Below are 19507 nucleotides of genomic sequence, written 5' to 3' on the forward strand. Positions count from 1 at the left end.
GGGGAGACCGCACCCCAACGATTTTTCAAAATAAATTTTGAGCAAAAAAGAGGTTTTTCCGAAGTTGGGATCAAGTTCGCCAAAATTCAAAACGTCAGGCGAGACGAATGTCCGAGATAAAAAATCCCTACGGAGACTATCCAAAATCATATAGTTGCACTATGGAATTTCGATTTACCGAGAATAAAACCGAAAGACAACAATTTGTAGATATGGATAAGACAGAATTTTTTCCTCATGCTCTGGATGTGATCGCAGAACAGCTGAGAGTTCTTGGTATTTGCCAGAGGCTTTAATTAACAAGATAACTGTTATTATGCAGATATTTATTTTAATCAATGTATAGTCAAACAATAAGTATAAAAGTATAAAAATGAAAATCAGATCGTTTAGAGACTCGTGATCACTTGGTATCTGACGTTCTTCCCTGCTCGAAGCTCATGGATCCTCTTGCAGTGTCTCAATACCGTCATCAGATTCAATTTCGTTTTATCCAATTTCATCTTGGTCTCTCTCAAATAATCATCAGCAGTGAAGAAGTAAATTTTCTCTGAAAGAAGGACAGAATAAATCAGCACACTGAGAGAAAAACGACAAAGTCCAGAAAATAGTTTTTTGAAAATTATCAAAAAAGAATTTTTTGTGCCAAACATGCAGAGAGTGCGCCGGAATGAGATATTTTTGTCGCAAAAATAGATTTAGTAGTTGAAAAAAATTGTATTCTCTGATCTACACGCAAGAAATGTCATTTCTAGCACATTTTGCTCCCGAATCTTTGTTTTATGCGAAACAAGGGATCGTAGTTTTTCGTTTCGACTGTCTAATGATCACAGACAAGAAATGAACCCTTAAATGAAACAATAATAATGATATGATAGCGATCTTGTAATTTAGGGATAAAATATTTGTTGATAAATTTTCCTCTGTATGAGATATTCATCCTGAAAAGGCACCGTCTGGTGTGAATTATCCGCCTCTTGATCAAAATATTTCGTTGCAGTCGAAAGCAATTATTCAATTATTCATGTTTGAGACTTTCAAATTCAAACCAAACAAATTCTTTTCTGGCAATTTTCAACTAGCGATTTTTTTGGCCCAAACAAGACTTGTTTGACAACGTATTTGTTTTTCTCTCAGTGTAGTCCAGTAAATATTTTGGAAATCGCTCTGAAACTGGTGGATTAATAAAAAGAGAATGTCAAAAACAATTTATAATTTTGAATTTTATGATCATTTACCAGTTCCAGTTCCTTTAACATCGCTCTCCTCCTTCTTAAACTGCAAATACAGATCCAATTCCCCCTTTTTCCTCGCCCCATTCTTCCCCAGACTGAGCAAACTGTACTTGGCCTTCATGATCTGATTGATGGCCCCCACGAAGGCGTTGATATTCGCCAGAGTCTGTCTGCCGATCATGTACTTGGGAATCCTCGAGAACTCGTCCTCGGTGAGGGCTTCGATGCTGTAGGAGTCCTCAGCCTCTCTGAAGAGGGCTTTCCTGCAGTCCTTCACCTCCTCCGTGTTCATGTCATTGGTCACGAGGCTCGCCATCTCCTCCAGGGGGTCTGGTTTCTTCTCCGAGGTCTTCGTGACTTTAATTATTGGTGTCTTGCCCTCCTGGGGCTGGGATTTAGCCAAATGCTCCAGCAAACTCACGGGAACGTTGTTGCTCATGTGGACGATTTTTTTGTCGAGATTGGAGAAGAGGGAGCTCAAATTCTGGAAGATCAAGGCCATGATTATGAAATCATTGATAAGAGTGTTGAAAAAATTTCAGAGAAAAACCCAGTGAATTCGCTGGACAATTCTATTGGATTTTTATTCAACTTTTTGTTAGTTTTTGGAAAATTCTACTGAAATATTCAATAGAAAATATTCTACAGAAAAAATAAATAGAATTCGATTTTTCTGGTCAACTTATTCTATTCTTATTCCTCGACTCAATTTTTTTTAGATTTTCTCGATGAAAAAAAAAGAAAAACAGAATGAAAAAAGCTTGGTCAATTTGAAATTGCAAATTTGCAAATTCGCTAGGTTTTTCTATTATCTTTTTTCGAAATTTGTAAAAGAAAAATTCTCAATAATTAACTTTCTGCTTAATTGTACAGAAAAATGAGAATGTGTGAGAATGTTGAACTTTACCTGGGATTTTGGTTTTTTACCTTGCAGACGTCGTTCTGATTCTTCATCTTCTCCAGAGTCTGGGCCAGACCGAAAATCCCCTTCTTTATTATCTCGATGTCCTGCTTCGCCTCGAGTAAAGCGTCTCTCAGCCCCTCTTTATCTAGGATAATTAATGATTAATAATGAAGCTCGTGAAATTTCGGAGATGCTGAGGCTGTTCGAGGAGATAATGAGCTTACGTACTTTGCAGGAATACAGTAGCCATCTGGAGCTCACTGACCCTCTGCACCTGCTTGTTGATGACTTCCTCGAGACTCTGAATCGTCGTCATGATGGTATACTCGATTAATCCTAATTCTAAAATTAATTAATGATAATTAAAATGTGTAGCAAGTCCCAAAAAACTTCAGATACAAAAAAATTCAATTTTACTGTTTAAAAAATTCTAAAAGTTCAATTCCTCGAGACTCTGAATCGTCGTCATGATGGTATACTCGATTAATCCTAATTCTAAAATTAATTAATGATAATTAAAATGTGTAGCAAGTCCCAAAAAACTTCAGATACAAAAAAATTCAATTTTACTGTTTAAAAAATTCTAAAAGTTCAATTCCTCGAGACTCTGAATCGTCGTCATGATGGTATACTCGATTAATCCTAATTCTAAAATTAATTAATGATAATTAAAATATGTAGCAAGTCGCAAAAAAATTCCAGATGCAAAAAAATGAATTTTACTGTAAAAAAAATTCTAAATGCTCATTTCCTCGAGACTCTGAATCGTCGTCATGATGGTATACTCGATTAATCCTAATTCTAAAATTAATTAATGATAATTAAAATATGTAGCAAGTCGCAAAAAAATTCCAGATGCAAAAAAATGAATTTTACTGTAAAAAAAATTCTAAATGCTCATTTCCTCGAGACTCTGAATCGTCGTCATGATGGTATACTCGATTAATCCTAATTCTAAAATTAATTAATGATAATTAAAATGTGTAGCAAGTCCCAAAAAACTTCAGATACAAAAAAATTCAATTTTACTGTTTAAAAAATTCTAAAAGCTGATCAATTCCTCGAGACTCTGAGTCGTCGTCATGATGGTATACTCGATTAATCCTAATTCTAAAATTAATTAATGATAATTAAAACATGTAGCAAGTCGCAAAAAAATTCCAGATAAAAATTCTAAAAGCTAAATTCAACAACAATAAACTACTAAAACATTTCCCTCAAAATTTCAATTCCTACATATTTTAAAAATAAAAAAAATCACCTTTCCATAAAAAAAATTCAAAACCTCAATTTAACAACAACAAACTAATCATAAATATCCCCCGAACCAAATTCATTAATCCTTTTGAGGTTATGCAGCCCCTCAAAACGGAGCAGGTCCCCAAGCCCCCAAAACTCCCCCCGAACGATGAAAAACGCCCACGAAAAATGTTCCTCAGCCTCTCAGGCCCTCGAAATTAGCAAAAAAAATCTAAAAATCATTATTTACCTTGAGTTAACTCTTTTGGAGCGGAAAGGCCGGCTCGGAGTGATTGGGGATGATTGCCGTTTGAATTCAAACTATTCAAACAATTTCCTGATGCCACAATCCCCCAGAGGACGTCTCTGTCGTTCCATACCCCATTCGTGATAATGCCCGTTCTGTCCGCAGTCTGCCAACTCAGCCGAGTTTTTCCATCGGTCAGATCCACCTGGGGATGTGTACATATTGTCCCACATACGTGTCCTTACCACCGAGGAATTGGTACAATTATTTATAAATTAAAAGAGGAAGAACAGTAGAATTAATTAGGGGATAGTTGTTTCGTTGGAGATCGTTCCATCTCCTGGACTAGAGTGCGATTATCCGGAGCAAAATGAACTCATTGACGTGCGGTTTAGTGACGTGCCTGGTGATGATGGTCGTCGACGTCCAGGGTATCATGTTCTATCTGGAGCCCAATGGACGCAAGTGCCTGAGGGAAGAGCTGCAGGCACAGACTCTTCTCACTGGGGAGTACCAGGTGTCCGATGTGCCTGGACAGAGGGTCGACTATGCGGTGAGTTCGGTATTGATGACGTTTGCAGGTGCGGAAGGCAGGTTAGACGATGAGAACTTCTAGAGGTGAAGAAATGAAGTGAAACCTCGGCCAATTCCATTTTTTAATTTTTTTGGAGGACGTGGGGACGATATTAATTGAAAATCCGAAGCTTTCGTTAGGAAATTGCATTGGATTTCTCTTGGAGTTGTGTTAAATTTTATTCAATGATTTTATTCTTTGAAGAAAATTGTTTATCTGATTTATCCCAGAGGTTCGTTTTACGATTGAAGCGGAAATGATTGAATAAATATTAGTCTTTGAACCTTCGTCTATGCAATTCCATTTTTTTTTCTTATTTTTTTTAAGAGGAAGCACGTGTGGGAATTTTTAATTGAGAAATCCGAAGCTTTCGTTAGGAAATTGTAGCGAATTTCTGTTGGAGTTATGTTAAATTTTATTCAATAATTTTATTTTATGAAGAATTCCATTTCAATAAAGAAAATCGCTGATCTGATTTATCCCAAAAGGTTTGTTTTACCGCACCTTCAATGACTTTTCTTTAGTACTCCATCATTAGAAGACGCGGGGACAATATTAATTGAAAATGTGAAATTTTCGTTAAAAAATTGGATTGAATATTTACTGGAAATCTATGAAAATTCTGTTGGAGTTGTGTTAAATTCTGTCCAATAATTTTATTTTCTAAAGAATTCTGTTTCCATGCAGAAAATTGTTAGGGGAAAGGCGAATGAAATGAGCTGTTTTTAAAGTTCTAAAATTTTCTTCTTTATTTCGACGATACTGTATTAAAATTAATAACTAATTAACATATATTAAAATTAATAACTAATTAAAAATATTCCTGTAGCCCTTTTGAATCACCTAACGTAATTTTCACGTTCACATCCACAGGTCAAAGATTCAAAGGGAAGTATTCTCTCACAGAAGGATGATATTCCTCATGGCAGAAGCTGGAAATTCTCCTTCATCACTGATACTCCCGATACCTTCGAGATCTGCTTCATCTCGCACGTGCAACAGCGTAAGTTCTCATCTGCCTCATCCCCACTAGATCGAAAATAATTTCCTTCTTCCATTTATTACTAATCCAAATCAGGTTTTATCAATTCACATATGAAAAAATTCAATAGAAAACCTAACGAATTCGCTAGAAAATTCTATTGAAATTCTATAGGAATTCTATTTTGTTTCTATAGAAAAAACTCAAGAGAAAATAATAGAAATATATAAATATATAATAGAGAAACAATAGAAACATATTTATATCAATATTTATATTTTTTATTCATAGAAACAATTCTATAACATTTTATAATTCTATTAGGAAAAACTCTAGAGAAAAATTCGAACAAAAATTCAAAATATATTGACTATTTCGTATCAAGTATGCAATAAAATCAACGCAAAAAAATAGAATTTTTCAATTGAATTCCCATAGAATTTTCTAGCGAATTCGCTAGTTTTTCCATTGAATTTTTCATGCGTGCCCCCATTACAATCTCCAATTTACTGTGGATAGACAAATTTTTTCACTTTGCATACGTCTCACCATTTTTTCTCATTGTTTACTAATTACCTTAACTCACAGATCAACGAGGAATGAAGCAAGAAATTACCCTGAAGTTGAAGCACGGGGTGGAAGCCAAGAGCTACGAAGCTGTGAGTACCTCCCACCTAAAAATAACTCATCACGTCATTTTATTTTTCATTTTTTTACTCATGAGCAATACTTTAGACTAGTCTCCAATGATCAATGGATATTCAATTTAACGAATATTTTTTATTTCATCTTTTATGGGAACTTGTGTGGGCGGGACAGATGGTAAATCTTATTTATCAATTAATTTTTGTTGTTTCACGTTGAGTTTTTATCCCACACATTATTGTTCAACAGTTTTATTTGACAGCTGATTTTGGATTGAAGAATTTTTGGATAATCCCGATGACTGGTGGTTTGATATGTCTAGAGACAAATTGCATTGTTGATGAGAATGACAGAAATTTTAATTGATAGTTATGTTAATTAATTTAATTAGTATAATTAATTTTATTTTGTACGAATAATATTTTCAAGATGAATCCAAATTTTTCTGACACCTTTAGTAAATTTATTATGACATAAACAAATGCATAAATGAATATTAAATATCAAATTGAATTAAATTAAATTGATATTAAATTGAATAAACTGTGGAATGATCTCATTAATTAATGAGAAATGAAGAGGTCTTTTGACATGTTCTAAAAACCACTCGATCCTCTCATGTTGATTGCTTTGAATATTTAGGCACTAATTGTTTCTTAACCGGGTTTACCCATCCTTTTGTTGATTAATCCATTAATGAATTCTAAAAGTCGCTAGAAATTTCCTGTTCATTAATTCAACACAAGAAAATTATTTTAATTGTCCATTTTCGACAGATTGGAGAGGCAGCAAAATTGAAGCCCATCGAGGTTGAACTGAAGCGTTTGGAGGATTTGTCACAAGCTATCGTCCAAGATTTCGCAAGAATGCGTCAGAATGAAGAGCAAATGAGAGACACAAACGGTGAGTGCCTAACAAAATTTAAAAAGTACAAAAATTTCGCTCAAATCTCAATGCTTCATTACAAACTGATTTTTTATTCAACTTGACCCAATTTTTTCGTTCCATTTTCTCAACGAGAGGAGAATAAACAATAAAAAAACAAAAAAATTCATGGCGAGGAATTCCTTTAGGAATATTAAAAAAACAGTTTAATTTTTTATTCAACTTATCCCAAGTTTTTTCGTTCCATTTTCGCAACGAGGAAAATAAAAAGTGTAAAAACACTATAAAAATTGATGTCGAGGAATTCCTTTAGGAATATAAAAAAACGTACAGTAGGACTTCGAAATTTCTCATTCCAAATGCACCAGAAATTCTCAAAAACTCATCTTTTTTCCCATGAACTAAAAAATAAAATTTAATTTTCCAGAAACCACAAACGCCCGTGTCCTCTACTTCAGCATATTCTCAATGTGTTGTTTACTGGGTCTAGCCACATGGCAGGTATTCTACCTGAGACGTTTCTTCAGAGCTAAAAAACTGATCGAGTGAACGAGGGTACAGCTCTTCCAAGTGTACATGTTGGTCTGTGTGTGCCTGTGGTAAACAAAAGAACATTGATAACGATCACAAAGTGTATAATAATTCAAAAAATATTTTTGCCAGAGTGAGAACCATTCGGGGTGTCGAGTTTGTTCGTACGAACGTGTTATTTTAATTCCACTTGAAATTTTTCATGTCATCCTTTTTTTTAATGTGAAATAAAAAACAATGTCTCATACAATTACGAAGAATTTATGATTTGTAACTGCAATCATTGTATTAAATTCATGAAAGCACGGGGGTCATAACAATGCAGTTAATAAAAATTTGTTCAATACTTCACACTTCATTATTTCGAGTGCATGGTTTTGGGATTGTGAAGGGAAAAATGAAGAAACAGCTTTGATGTATGAAGAGTAAAATAAGTTTAATAATTAATACGCATATGGTTTTATCTCAACATGTCCTCCTGACCAAATATCAATCAGCTGTACAATTATTCATCGCCCATCGAGTTTAAAATCCATCACAGTAACACCGTGAATCAACAAAAACCAGGACAGTAGCGAATGGGTAAAACGATTCAAGTCGATTGAGCCCCAATATCTCCGAGCCTAAGGGAGATAGCGAAATTTTCGTGATGACCTTTTTTCTAGCCCTCAATTCGCTCTACAAAAAAGGTCCCAACAAAAATTTTGCTATCTCCCTCAGATTTCGAGATATCCATCGAAATCTCGCCAGTCAAAATCGATTTGAACTGTTTTCATCGCTTCACTGCTGAATAAATCTTCACAAAAAAAGATTCAGTATTAATAGCACAATAATTTGATTCAGTATAACAGAAAAATCATCTGGAACGTGTGTAAAACTTGCTCGAAGTTATTTACGGATTGACCAGAGTGGGTCAAGTTGACTCAGGGGATCTACTGGTTTAACTCTATCAGTCTTATCCTCGGTATCAGATGTTTTCGGTTTACTCTGCATCTGGCTTGCTGTTTCGTTATTCTGTTGTCTCGCTATACCACCGACTCCTAAATTATGAAGAAAATCGTCAGAGGGATGACAGTGTTTAACGGTTTTTCCTTTACCCTTTAAACTGTCAAATCCATCGAATGTCGATCTCGTCGATGATAAAATCCCTCCTGGAAGCAGCATAAACAGAAAAAAAATCCAGATGTAATGAGCGAGTCGTCGATTTCATGGGTCAATAGTGAAGTGATGAAAGATAACGTTTGCAGGGAGAAATATGAAAAGTTTGTGAGAACTCCTTCGAAACTCTCTCTTAAAAACGAAATCTTTGTCACTTCGCTGTTGAATTTTACACTGAGCAGCGAAAGAAATTATCAAAAAATACCTTCAATATCCAATCGAGCAAATTAATTATGGAAAAAGAAAAATTAATGATAAAATCCAGGGACTTTCAGATTTTAAAGCCAAATTAAAAACATTTTCTCAACAAAATGATCTATTATACACAAACACCCAATTTAAAAAATTGAAAGAGAAAGAAATTCCATTGTGTACATGTATAAAAAAAATTGATAAAAAATCTAGCTCTGTCTCTAAGAAATTCTATTGGAATTCTATCAAAAATTACAACGTATCCCCTCGTTTTTGAATAGACAGTTATTTATATAAAAATCAACATCTATAGACATTTTTCCGCAAAACTGAATCCTTCGATATTTTTTAAATAAGAATTAATGAGCATAATTTTTCTGTTTTAAAATGAAAAATTTTATTATGAAGAATTTCCACAAAAAAATAAAAATATATTAACATTTTTTAATCAAATATTTCTTAGCAAAATGCCACGATAAAATGACAATCTCCCCAAAAAAAATATTCAAATAAAACTCCAGTCTCATTCCTAGACCTCCAACAGAGATGCACCCCAATAAATGCAAAGAACCGCAGCCCAAGACCTCCCCATCAACGAAAAAAAAACTTACGCTTCATGAGGCTGTCCTGCGCATAATAAAGTACCATGCGATATCCAAAGAGCAGTGAATCCCTATCAATGAGGCACTTTCGGTACTTGGCGAGTGTGGATAAAACAAGAGGCACATCAACGATGCCATGGCCAGCGCGCACATGACAGACAGTGGCAGCAGCAAGTACAAAGAGTCCACTGAGGGGTCCCCCAGTCATGCAGTGAACGACAATGGGCCTGGGGCAGTGCCTCAACGCCTGCTCAGACATAATATCAGTGGCAAAAGATAGAAAGCCCCCAGGACTGCTGGGGAATCCCCCGCGCGGCCACGACGAGTACTGCATGTGCACAACGACCTTCTCAGCCCTCTCCTTGGAGTTGAAAACCGTGATAACTCGCCTGACATAGCTGGAATGATTCGTCAGTGTCTTCAGCTGAAGATTGAACCCCCCAACAGACAGCCCCCCGCCCTCGCTGGGCCAGTAGATCTCCTGATTATCCATCTGATCATCGCTGCAGAGGCAGGCGACAACCTCGCTCCCCTGCTCCCAGATCATCCCCCAGAAGGCCTCAATAGTTCCACTGGAGACTGGCGCCTGAGTGATGATGAAAATCGGCGTCCACTGGGTCAAGTCCTTAACATGCGAGGCATTAATATAATCCGAGCTGCCCTCCCCCAGCTTCACCCTGGTCGAGTCATAAGGGATCCAGTCAGACGACCTGTTCTCCCCCACATGCGCCAAAGCAGCAGTGAACCCCTGCCTCTTGGACTCCCTCTCCTCAAACTCTCGAATCTCCCTCCACTTGTTCTCCAAATTCGTCGATCCACTCAGAGTCTTGACAGTCAGGCTGTCGACAAATTTCTCGTACTTCTCGATGTCAGCTATGAATTTTTGGAGTACGACGGGATCACCCAGGGGATCCCTCTTGGGTTGAACGTCGTTGTACCACGTGTCCCAGACGATTTGGAGATTTTCGTGCTTATCGTCCAGCTGGAAGGGGCGCTCTTCCCTCGGAGCACTGGCTTCGTCATTCAGCTCATTCCTCTTCTCCTCTTTCACGTGTTTCGGCATCTCCGATGTCTGAATTTCAGGCACCAGTGGTGCATGATTTATCGTTATGTCGAGATCAGCGAGAAGATCGAGATTTGATTTTTTTGTCGTTTGGGATGGGTTAACGTGGGGTCTTTTTGTTCCTTCATTCACCCCTGAGGGTGTGTAATTATGGGGTGCCTGATTAGGTGCTGCACCTGGTGGCACTTGATTGTTTATCGTGATACTGTGATGCACCTGATTCGAAAAAGAATCAGGTCGCACCTGACCAGGGGCATATGCAGAAGGTACCTGATTGTAAGTGCTTTGTTGTGACTGTTGATTATTTACTGCTGCACCTTGAGCCTGATTAGGTACTACCCCATGCTGCGCCTGATTGCCTGCAGCATACTGTGTCTGGTTGGTCACCTGATTGGGTACAACCTGATGCGCCTGATTCGTCACCTGATTAGGCACCCCCTGCTGCCCCTGATTACTCATCCCCCCACTTTGTGATACTCCACCCCCATAATTATTCCCTACAGCATGATGTGCCTGATTGTTCACCTGATTGGGCACAACCTGATGTGCCTGATTTGTCACCTGATTAGGCACCCCCTGCTGCCCCTGATTACCCATCCCCCCACTTTGTGCCACCCCACCCCCGTAATTCTGCCCAGCCTGATTGTCAACCTGCGCGCCCTGCACCTGATAATAATCCTTATCCCCTCCATTCTCCTGATAGCTCGCGCCATTGGTGTAAGGTGATGAAGTTAAATTAGTAACAGCTGCATTATTAGCACTCGTATAATGCGAATTATTGCGCCGATTCAGCGCGCCATCAGTCACCTGCACCTGCTGCGCCTGAATCTGCTGTGAATAACCTGAACTGTACTGATACAATCCCGACGTGGCATCGTACGAGTATCCCGGATGTCCCTGATACGAGTCCGTTTGCCCCTGCCAATTGCCACCTGCACTGTACCCCTGCGAGTAATTCGGGTATAACTGTACTGAGCTACGATGCCCCTGAATCGAGTAATTCTGATAATTCTGATTTGGTATATAGGCACCTGTTGACTTTGTGTGACTCTGAATTATCGTGTCAGTGGGCTTCGAGTAGGCAGGCACATTTGTCGTGGTTGCCTGATTGTAAACCTGACCGTAATTCGGGTAGTTAGAGTCTTGTTGAGTTGCCTGAGGCACTTGACTCGTTGCAGGCATCATTTGCTTGTAGTACCCCATTTGCATCGGCTGCTGATCCCCTGACCCACCTCCCACACCTGAATTACCATAATTACCTGGATCACCTGAAACAGGTACCCCTGAGCCTGGCACCCCTGAGACAGGTGCACCTGAAACAGACATGCCTGAATAGCCCTGATTGCCGTAATTGCTCGGTGAATTAACCTGGGGATATCCATACCCCTCCCTGCTATCAGGCACTGTCGGGTGCACCTGAGCCTGAGGAATAACAGGGGTCGGCTGAACGTGAGCCTGAGGCGTCACAGGTATCGGCTGCACCTGCGCCTGAGGGGTGACAACAACCTCAGGCCTGTTGGGCACAGGTGCATGCGCAGGCGACTGATTGACAGTTGTCAGGGGTTTATGATCTACTGATGCCCCTGCACTCTGTTGCACCTGATAATAACTCTGATAATCCTGAGCACTCTTGCCACTCGAATATTCAGGATAGGGGTAACTAGGATTGCTCACAGGTTGAGGGTGGGACGCAGGTGGATATCCCTGCACCTGGGGCACCTGATACTCCCCATCGCCCTTGAAATTCGTGTAACCTGCGTACAGAGTACTGTCACTGGCAGTTTCAGTGGGTGTTGTGCCTGCCTGACGATACATATTATCTGAATTCGTTGTTATCGATCTTGGCAGGCCCTGACTCGAGTCAAAGTCCACTGAATACTGGGGATATGGATTCACCTGAGGATTGACCTGAGGTGCAGCTTGAGGATTGACCTGGTAGTAGCCCTGATTGGGGTAGTAGTATCCCTGATAGGCCTGATCCTGATACTTCACAGCATCAGCACTGGGATTAGGCGCAGAAGTGCCTGACGACAGGGTGTGAGTATTGGGCTGCACTGAGACAACAGGAATCTGCTGTTTGCCCTCACTGTACTGGTAATAGTTATTCGGGCTTATGGGATTCGTCTTCATGCGGTTAATCAGGTGATCCCGCAGCTTCATCCCTGAACCCGAGGGCTTCTTCTCCCCGACATTGACCGATATCACGTTCTCGTCAGCTTGGTAGACATGAGGCTTCTCGTTTCTCGCTATTATCTGCTCTCGCTCCTCCTCCTGGACTCGGCAAGTGCTCTTCACCCTCTGGAGGAGCTTCGTGACGTTGACCTCCAGCTTTCGGTAGAACTCGAGGCCCTTCGAGGACTTGGACATGAGGTCCTCGTAGGCGTCGTAGGAGGCTATCAGGGAGGTTATCATCATCTCTCGACGCTTCAGTACCTCGTCAACGGACTTTCTCGTCTCAGCAGTCCTCGCGTAGGCGTCAGTCAGCGCCGTCAGGATGTTGTCCTGAGCTGATAAGTTCTTGTTGATGAGGTCCACCAGGGACTGGTGCTTCTCCAGCTGCTCGGTGAAGAGGGAGTCCAGAGGGACAGACTCTGCTGTGGCTGTCACCAGGAGTCTCGTCAGGTTGTCCTGAGCTATGGAGTCCCTCAGCTTCGAGTGCAGGTCGCTCCTCTGTCTCTGCATCTCCTCGACCTTCCCCAGGATTCTCTTGAGCTCTCTGACATTCTGCTTGTCAGCCTCACTCGTCGACACCGAGGCCCCCTCCCGCTGCTTTATCGAGGGTATCTTCGAGGAGAGGTCGCTCAGGGGCTGCGACAGCACCTGCAGGTTGCTCAGGTGGAGGGCCATCGCTCGGTGGAGGGCTTGGTTGCTCTCAGAGGCCTTTGCGTGGGCCTCCTCGTACTTTTTGGCCTCTCGAGTCAGATCTGTCGCCACGATCGAGGGGGGACGCTTGCCCATCGTCTCCTGGTACTGGCGCTCCTTCAGCTCCTCCTCCTTCAGGAGCTTGTCAATGTCCTTCAGCATGGCCTCCACGTCGCCGTAGGTGATCGACAGCTTACTCATCATGTCTTCCAGGTCTTTGATCGCGTTTGGACGAGCGTTGAGGGCTGCGCAGCGCTCCACCAGCTCCTCGGGGAGGGCCAGAACGTCCTCGGAGCTCGTGGGAATGTCCGGGTCCCAGAGGGTCAAGTGCTGGAGCTTCAGGCTCGACAGGTAAGTCTCCAGGATCTGGTCCTTCTCCTCGATGTTTCCTCCCACCGAGCGCAGGATCTTCGCTTTCTCCTCTGAGTAGAGGGAGCTGGCCTCGTGCACCTGCATCGGGACCAGTCGAGCGAATATGTCGGGGCCCGATATCTCCGGGTCGTTTACGTTGAAGGAGATCCCCTTCACCAGCGATGCGCCGTTCACTGTTGGCAGCATGTCCTTCTCGGGGACCTCCTCGTGGTAGATGAACTCGTTCTCGTTCTTGGCTGCCTTGCGCTTGCCCTCAATCACGTCGTTTGTGAACACCAGCGCCTCCTCTATGGCGTCTCTCTCCGTGGGAATCCCCGTTATTCCTCCGGCTCCCTTGGCAGAGGTGTGCAGCCCGCGCGCTGTGTTCAGGGAGGCCAGCGCGGCGTTGTAGAACGCCACTCGCTCACCCATCTTCTGCTGCTCCTCTGCGGCTAGACCCTGGTAGAGGTACGTCACTGACATGTGGTACGAGCGCTTGAACTTCACGTAGTTCTTCCACGATTTGTAGATCTTCGAACCTACGGCCTCACCTGCGGAAATAGGATTTTTCCCGCCTGTTACGATGGGGTTTTTTACTTGTGTCGCGTTGGCCTCCGAGCCGTAGGCGAGGAGTGGCCAACCTCACGAGTAAAAAAACCCCATCGCAACAGCCCAGGAACAATATTTTTAGGTAGTGATTTTCATGTTTTCGAGTTTGGGAAGTATGTAATACCAATTCCCAGACGAGAAATCGTGAGAGGCAGTACAGAAATAGACCTTTTCATTCTGGAAATCTAGGGGAAATATTTATTTCGTTCATTCAACGAAAAAATCAACGAAAAAATAAGGGAAAATTCTGATAAATATTGAACTTTACAATGATATCGCATGTTTAAAACCAAAAGGTCGTATATGGAAAAAATGGCCTTCTCTGGCAAAAGGTCGTATCCGCCAGCATATACGACCTTTTGCTTTTGGGAAACCTATCAAAGTGAACCAAAAAAATCAAAATGTCTCGAGTTTAAGTTATCAATGGAGAAACGACCTGTTACTTTTGATGAAGTTGGAAAAATGTCTCACCTAAAGCAAAAAGGTCGTATATCCAATTTTATATTTTGTTTGCACTTTGATATTTCCATCTTTTTGAAAAAGTTTCCTCAAATTTTTCATTACAGAAATTAGAATATCCTCCTAGTCATTGAGAGAATGAAGAATATAATTCCTTTATGCGTTGAATAATCGTGCGCCCATGAATTCACGATTGTTAATCATCATAATCTGATAATACATTTCTCCAGTATTTTCACGCAGAATTGTAGAAAGAATAAGTGGAGATACGACCTTCTCACTTTAAGAAATTCGGAAAGTAGCTTTTTGGCGTTTACGACCTTTTGCTTTTAGACACGCGATATGAATCGCAACAACCCAGGAACAATATTTTTCTGTAGTGATTTTCAAGTTTTCGAGTTTGGGAAGTATGTAATACCAATTCCCAGACGAGAAATCGTGAGAGGCAGTACAGAAATAGACCTTTTCATTCTGGAAATCTAGGGGAAATATTTATTTCGTTCATTCAACGAAAAAATCAACGAAAAAATCATGGAAAATTCTGATAAATATTGAACTTTACAATGATATACACTTGAGCGCTCAAAAACCATGATTTATATGTAAATTCGATAAAGTCTCCGCAAATCCTAGAATGAAAAGGTCGTTATTGCTCAAGGATATCCAAGCACTTGGGTATTTTTTCGAGAGGGAAATGCTCTTCTAATTTTTGTGGGCGAACATCGGAGCTCTCATTTCGGCCTCGGTTGACCCTAAGTTTCCGGAGATTTTATGATGGTTTATTGTTTGAACTTTGTGGGTCTGAATTTGAATCTTGACAGTGAACTGTTGAAATATTCTAAAAATCTGAATTAGAAAATTTTAAAAAATTAGAAAACTCACTTTTGGAGGAAGATTAATTAATCACAAATTTGATGACTGAAAATGGTCTGTAGGAAAACTGTAAACGATACTTGGATATTCTTAATCCCTAATGGCGTGTAAATATGTTTCATTATACTATGAATGAGTATTGAGAAATTCACATTTTTTAAATGCCGTATCAATGAGTAATAATGAACAATTAACAATAAAAAAATTTTCTTTGTCATCGGGAGTTACTCCTTAATATGTCAGAGTAGTCATTCAATCAATAATCAAATCAAAAATTTTTTCATTATTCTAATGAATTGGATTAATTGGTTTTGTTGACGGTCAAAATATTCAGTACTGTGACGATGGACAATGATTATCGAAATGTCATTTCGTATGATGACAATCAGAAATAAAAACATTCTAGGTACACATTACTGAATACTCATCTAATTAATAATGAAATCTATCTCATTAACTGAACATTTTTAGGGAAGAGCTAAAATAAGATAGCGAATTAAAATGGACAATGAACAAAAAATTGGGCAGTTAGGTCCGTCATATGACAATCATTTTTCACTAAGAGGAGAGTTTATAGTGTTTCACATCTTGTGACGAAGATAATCTGATTCTATTATCCATTTCGAAGATAATGAAAAATTAATCTGCTTTCATTATTCATGACGAAAGAAATGAGGATTTTGTTTTTCATTTTCCACTGATATTAAATGAAAATTAATGTTGTGCCATTATTAATTAATAAATTATTTGTTTCTTGTTTCATTTTCATTTCTCATTAGTATTATAATGAAAAATACATTTGGTATGATGATTCATTACGAAAAATAAAAATCAATTCATAAAAATGAATTCAATTTTTCGTTGACCATTGATATGCTAATGAAATAATAATAACGGAAATTATTTTCCTGCCGATCTCAGCTCACCTATGGGACTCTCGTCGTTGTTGTTGGGTTCCAGGGTGCGCAGGGCTAGGCCGTAGTAGTCTACGATTTGCTTCGCCACCTTGGCAACGATCGTTGGCTTTCGATTGTCAAGCATGCTCTTCTCGAGAATGCATTCTTGCGCCTGGGCGAGCGACAGCTGCTGCATGAACTTCATCAGGTCCGGGGACATGTCCACACCGGGGAGGTGGGGGTAACTGTTCTGCAGGTGCTCGAACGCCCAGGCGGCGCATTGAAAGTGGGAACATGCCAGTTTCATACCGTCAGCCGACGTGCGCTCGGTTTTACTGCCGAGTTGACTGTGAATTGCGCCGATGTTGTACAGGATTGAGATCAACTCGAAACGAATGTTCGAGAGGGTGAACACCATGTTTGTGTAGGTGTCTTTCCTGGAAGAGACATGTTGGAGGACTTTGATACTGACATTTATAAAAATTACGATGTTGACATTCTTTCATCGAGGTCTATTTAGGTTCTTGGAATTTCTATCACATAGTTTCAGGGAAATTTCAAGGGATTTTGGTATGATAATTCGAAATTTCAAGGAAGTTTCAGGTTTCTAAATTTTATGCGCGATAAAATTCGGGGACAGTTGATTAGGATTGACCTTGAATTTCGAGAAAAATCATGAAATTTTACATTTCATTGAAAATTCAGTGAAATTTCATTCTTTGCAGCAGCAGGAAGACGTGAATTTTCCAAATTATATAAATTTTCAATGAAAACATGGGCATCCAGTCCTAAATTACCCTCAATTTCCAATTTCCTCTGAAAGAAAATAATCTCATATTTATCCCCAAAAATTCTAGTTTTAACAATATTTGCAAAATTTTTCCCATAACGCTTATTACACTTTAAAATTTTATGGATAAAAATTCAGGGACAGTTGATCAATATTTTCCAGGAGCGAGAACACGTCATGAATATTTTTAAAAAAGTCAAGTGTCCATTTTACCCCGCCCTCCCCTAGCAGACCAAAAGGTCAGACCAAAAAAAGTGCTCAACTCCAAAAGTGGGGAAGGTGGGGTAAAATGGACACTAGACTTTTTTTAAATTACTCCTAACTCAGAAACAAATTTATCAATGGAGCTCAGTTTAGGCTCATCACAAAGGGCGAGAATTGCTCTTTGAATTGAAAAAAAAATTATTGAATTTCCTCACCATTTCAACCTGCCATTAATATTTTTAAAAAAGTCAAAAGTGTCCATTTTACCCCAACCTCCCCTAGCAGACCAAAAAAAGTGCTCAACTCCAAAAGTAGGGGAGGGTGGGGTAAAATGGACACTTTAGACTTTTTTTTAATTACTCATAACTCAGAAACAAATTTATCAATGGGGCTCAGTTTAGGCTCATCACAAAGGGCGAGAATTGCTCTTTGAATTGAAAAAAAAAATTATTAAATTTCCTCACTATTTCAACCTGTCCCTAACATTTTTAAAAAAGTCAAAAGTGTCCATTTTACCCCGCCCTCCCCTAGCAGACCAAAAGGTCAGACCAAAAAAAGTACTCAACTCCAAAAGTGGGGAGGGTGGGGTAAAATGGACACTAGACTTTTTTTTAATTACTCCTAACTCAGAAACAAATTTATCAATGGGGCTCAGTTTAGGCTCATCACAAAGGGCGAGAATGGCTCTTTGAATTGAAAAAAAAATTATTGAATTTCCTCACCATTTCAACCTGTCATTAACATTTTTAAAAAAGTCAAAAGTGTTCATTTTACCCCAACCTCCCCTAGCAGACCAAAAAAAGTGCTCAACTCCAAAAGTAGGGGAGGGTGGGGTAAAATGGACACTCGACTTTTTTTAAATTACTCCTAACTCAGAAACAAATTTATCAATGGAGCTCAGTTTAGGCTCATCACAAAGGGCGAGAATTGCTCTTTGAATTGAAAAAAAAATTATTGAATTTCCTCACCATTTCAACCTGTCCCTAACATTTTTAAAAAAGTCAAAAGTGTTCATTTTACCCCAACCTCCCCTAGCAGACCAAAAGGTCAGACCAAAAAAAGTGCTCAACTCCAAAAGTGGGGAGGGTGGGGTAAAATGGACACTTTAGACTTTTTTTTAATTACTCATAACTCAGAAACAAATTTATCTATGGTACTCAGTTTAGGCTCATCACAAAGGGCGAGAATTGCTCTTTGAATTGAACAAAAAATTATTGAATTTCCTCACCATTTCAACCTGTCCCTAACATTTTTAAAAAAGTCAAAAGTGTTCATTTTACCCCAACCTCCCCTACAAGAAGGTGTCAGAAAATATTTTCTGATAGTTTTGTCATTTATTCCTCTCGTGTTGCTGTCCATTTATCTCCTGTTTTGGGCTTGACCGAATGATTGCCTTAAAATGTTCGTAATTACCAGGAAAATGAAACGGCGGCTGGTTCGTCGGTCCCCATGGGGAACCTGGACTGCACGAAGTGCAGCTGACAGTAGTATTTTTTCAGAACAGAGCACCCAGTGACAGCAATAGGTGGGCGAGCCGCCATTCCCCGGAGATGCTCCAGCTGGTGGATCTCATTGGAGTAGGACTCGGGGTCTTCATTGTAGAAATCTCGAATATACTGGAACAAGGGGACAGAGTGGGCATTTGTGAGCTGAAGTGCTAACTCCACACCGCAAAAAATGTCGAGTACGAGGTATCAAAGACGCTGTGCCGCCCGAATTCTCCGCTCTCCCAAATTAAATTAAGTGCATTCAATCGATAAAACATGCAAATCCCCGATTACCTGCTTCAATTTTCCGAAAGACGTGGCCTCAGGACTGACTTTGAGTTGAAACGACAGCATGGGCAGCCTCGGTACAGCCTCCATTGTCCCCTGTATTTTATTTTCCTTTATCTAAAAAAACAACTCGATCCTTCCCACGAATTAACTCCTCACTTAATCCTTTTTGTTCTCCAGAATTACATGGAAACAGCGCAGTGACAATTGTTATTGCAATTGCATCACTGACATATCTCCACTCAAACGACGCGAAACTCATGAACACTGGAATTACGATGGGATTAAACGATTCTCGGGGACTTGAGGGGTCATATTCAATGGGAAATTACTTCGACTGCAGTGCGAAATTTCTGAGATGTGATCCGAGCGTATAAATTACGGTGGAACTGCCGAAATTCATCATTCCGCTCCGTTACAATGGTGTGAAC

The 19507-nt window shown here is 39.9% G+C and overlaps 3 protein-coding genes across 5 annotated transcripts; 1 reads left to right on the forward strand and 2 right to left on the reverse strand.

Moving 5' to 3' along the window:
- Positions 1-324: 324 nt before the first annotated feature.
- LOC107043318 (spindle and kinetochore-associated protein 1) lies at positions 325-3668 on the reverse strand. Its single transcript, XM_015264759.1, has 5 exons — positions 3629-3668; positions 2368-2481; positions 2163-2284; positions 1239-1719; positions 325-550 (listed from the first exon to the last, which is right to left on the reverse strand). Exons 2-5 carry the CDS (start codon positions 2453-2455, stop codon positions 390-392), a joined length of 852 nt encoding a protein of 283 aa, XP_015120245.1. The 5' UTR covers positions 2456-2481; positions 3629-3668; the 3' UTR covers positions 325-389.
- Positions 3669-3780: 112 nt separating this feature from the next.
- LOC107043319 (transmembrane emp24 domain-containing protein bai) lies at positions 3781-7588 on the forward strand. 2 transcript variants are annotated; one of them, XM_015264760.2, is made up of 6 exons: positions 3781-4178; positions 5073-5202; positions 5770-5840; positions 6001-6003; positions 6603-6729; positions 7139-7588. In XM_015264760.2, the coding sequence occupies exons 1-6, from the start codon at positions 3996-3998 to the stop codon at positions 7258-7260; spliced, it is 636 nt and encodes a 211-aa protein (XP_015120246.1). In that variant the 5' UTR covers positions 3781-3995; the 3' UTR covers positions 7261-7588. The 2 variants fall into 2 exon arrangements, with proteins under 2 accessions (XP_015120246.1, XP_015120247.1); XM_015264761.2 differs by lacking the exon at positions 6001-6003.
- Positions 7589-7659: 71 nt separating this feature from the next.
- LOC107043315 (tyrosine-protein phosphatase non-receptor type 23) lies at positions 7660-19485 on the reverse strand. 2 transcript variants are annotated; one of them, XM_015264750.1, is made up of 6 exons: positions 19083-19485; positions 18715-18917; positions 16338-16744; positions 9204-14021; positions 8340-8393; positions 7660-8282 (listed from the first exon to the last, which is right to left on the reverse strand). In XM_015264750.1, the coding sequence occupies exons 1-6, from the start codon at positions 19164-19166 to the stop codon at positions 8131-8133; spliced, it is 5718 nt and encodes a 1905-aa protein (XP_015120236.1). In that variant the 5' UTR covers positions 19167-19485; the 3' UTR covers positions 7660-8130. The 2 variants fall into 2 exon arrangements, with proteins under 2 accessions (XP_015120236.1, XP_015120235.1); XM_015264749.1 differs by having other exon boundaries at positions 7660-8393.
- Positions 19486-19507: the final 22 nt, after the last annotated feature.

This window comes from Diachasma alloeum, unplaced genomic scaffold, assembly GCF_001412515.2.
Source record: "Diachasma alloeum isolate Michigan unplaced genomic scaffold, Dall2.0 Dall_scaffold_00558, whole genome shotgun sequence".
Lineage (NCBI taxonomy): Eukaryota > Metazoa > Arthropoda > Insecta > Hymenoptera > Braconidae > Diachasma > Diachasma alloeum.

Coding starts and splice junctions, on each gene's coding strand:
- LOC107043319 (XM_015264760.2), top strand. CDS start 3,996: ATGAACTCATTGACGTGCGGTTTAGTGACGTGCCTGGTGATGATGGTC. Junction 4,179..5,072: donor GACAGAGGGTCGACTATGCG/GTGAGTTCGGTA, acceptor TCACATCCACAG/GTCAAAGATTCAAAGGGAAG. Junction 6,730..7,138: donor GCAAATGAGAGACACAAACG/GTGAGTGCCTAA, acceptor TTAATTTTCCAG/AAACCACAAACGCCCGTGTC.
- LOC107043315 (XM_015264749.1), bottom strand. CDS start 19,166: ATGGAGGCTGTACCGAGGCTGCCCATGCTGTCGTTTCAACTCAAAGTC. Junction 18,918..19,082: donor CTTTCGGAAAATTGAAGCAG/GTAATCGGGGAT, acceptor CCCTTGTTCCAG/TATATTCGAGATTTCTACAA. Junction 14,022..16,337: donor CAACGACGAGAGTCCCATAG/GTGAGCTGAGAT, acceptor CTATTTCCGCAG/GTGAGGCCGTAGGTTCGAAG.
- LOC107043318 (XM_015264759.1), bottom strand. CDS start 2,455: ATGACGACGATTCAGAGTCTCGAGGAAGTCATCAACAAGCAGGTGCAG. Junction 2,285..2,367: donor GGCTACTGTATTCCTGCAAA/GTACGTAAGCTC, acceptor TAATTATCCTAG/ATAAAGAGGGGCTGAGAGAC. Junction 551..1,238: donor TGTTAAAGGAACTGGAACTG/GTAAATGATCAT, acceptor TCCTTCTTTCAG/AGAAAATTTACTTCTTCACT.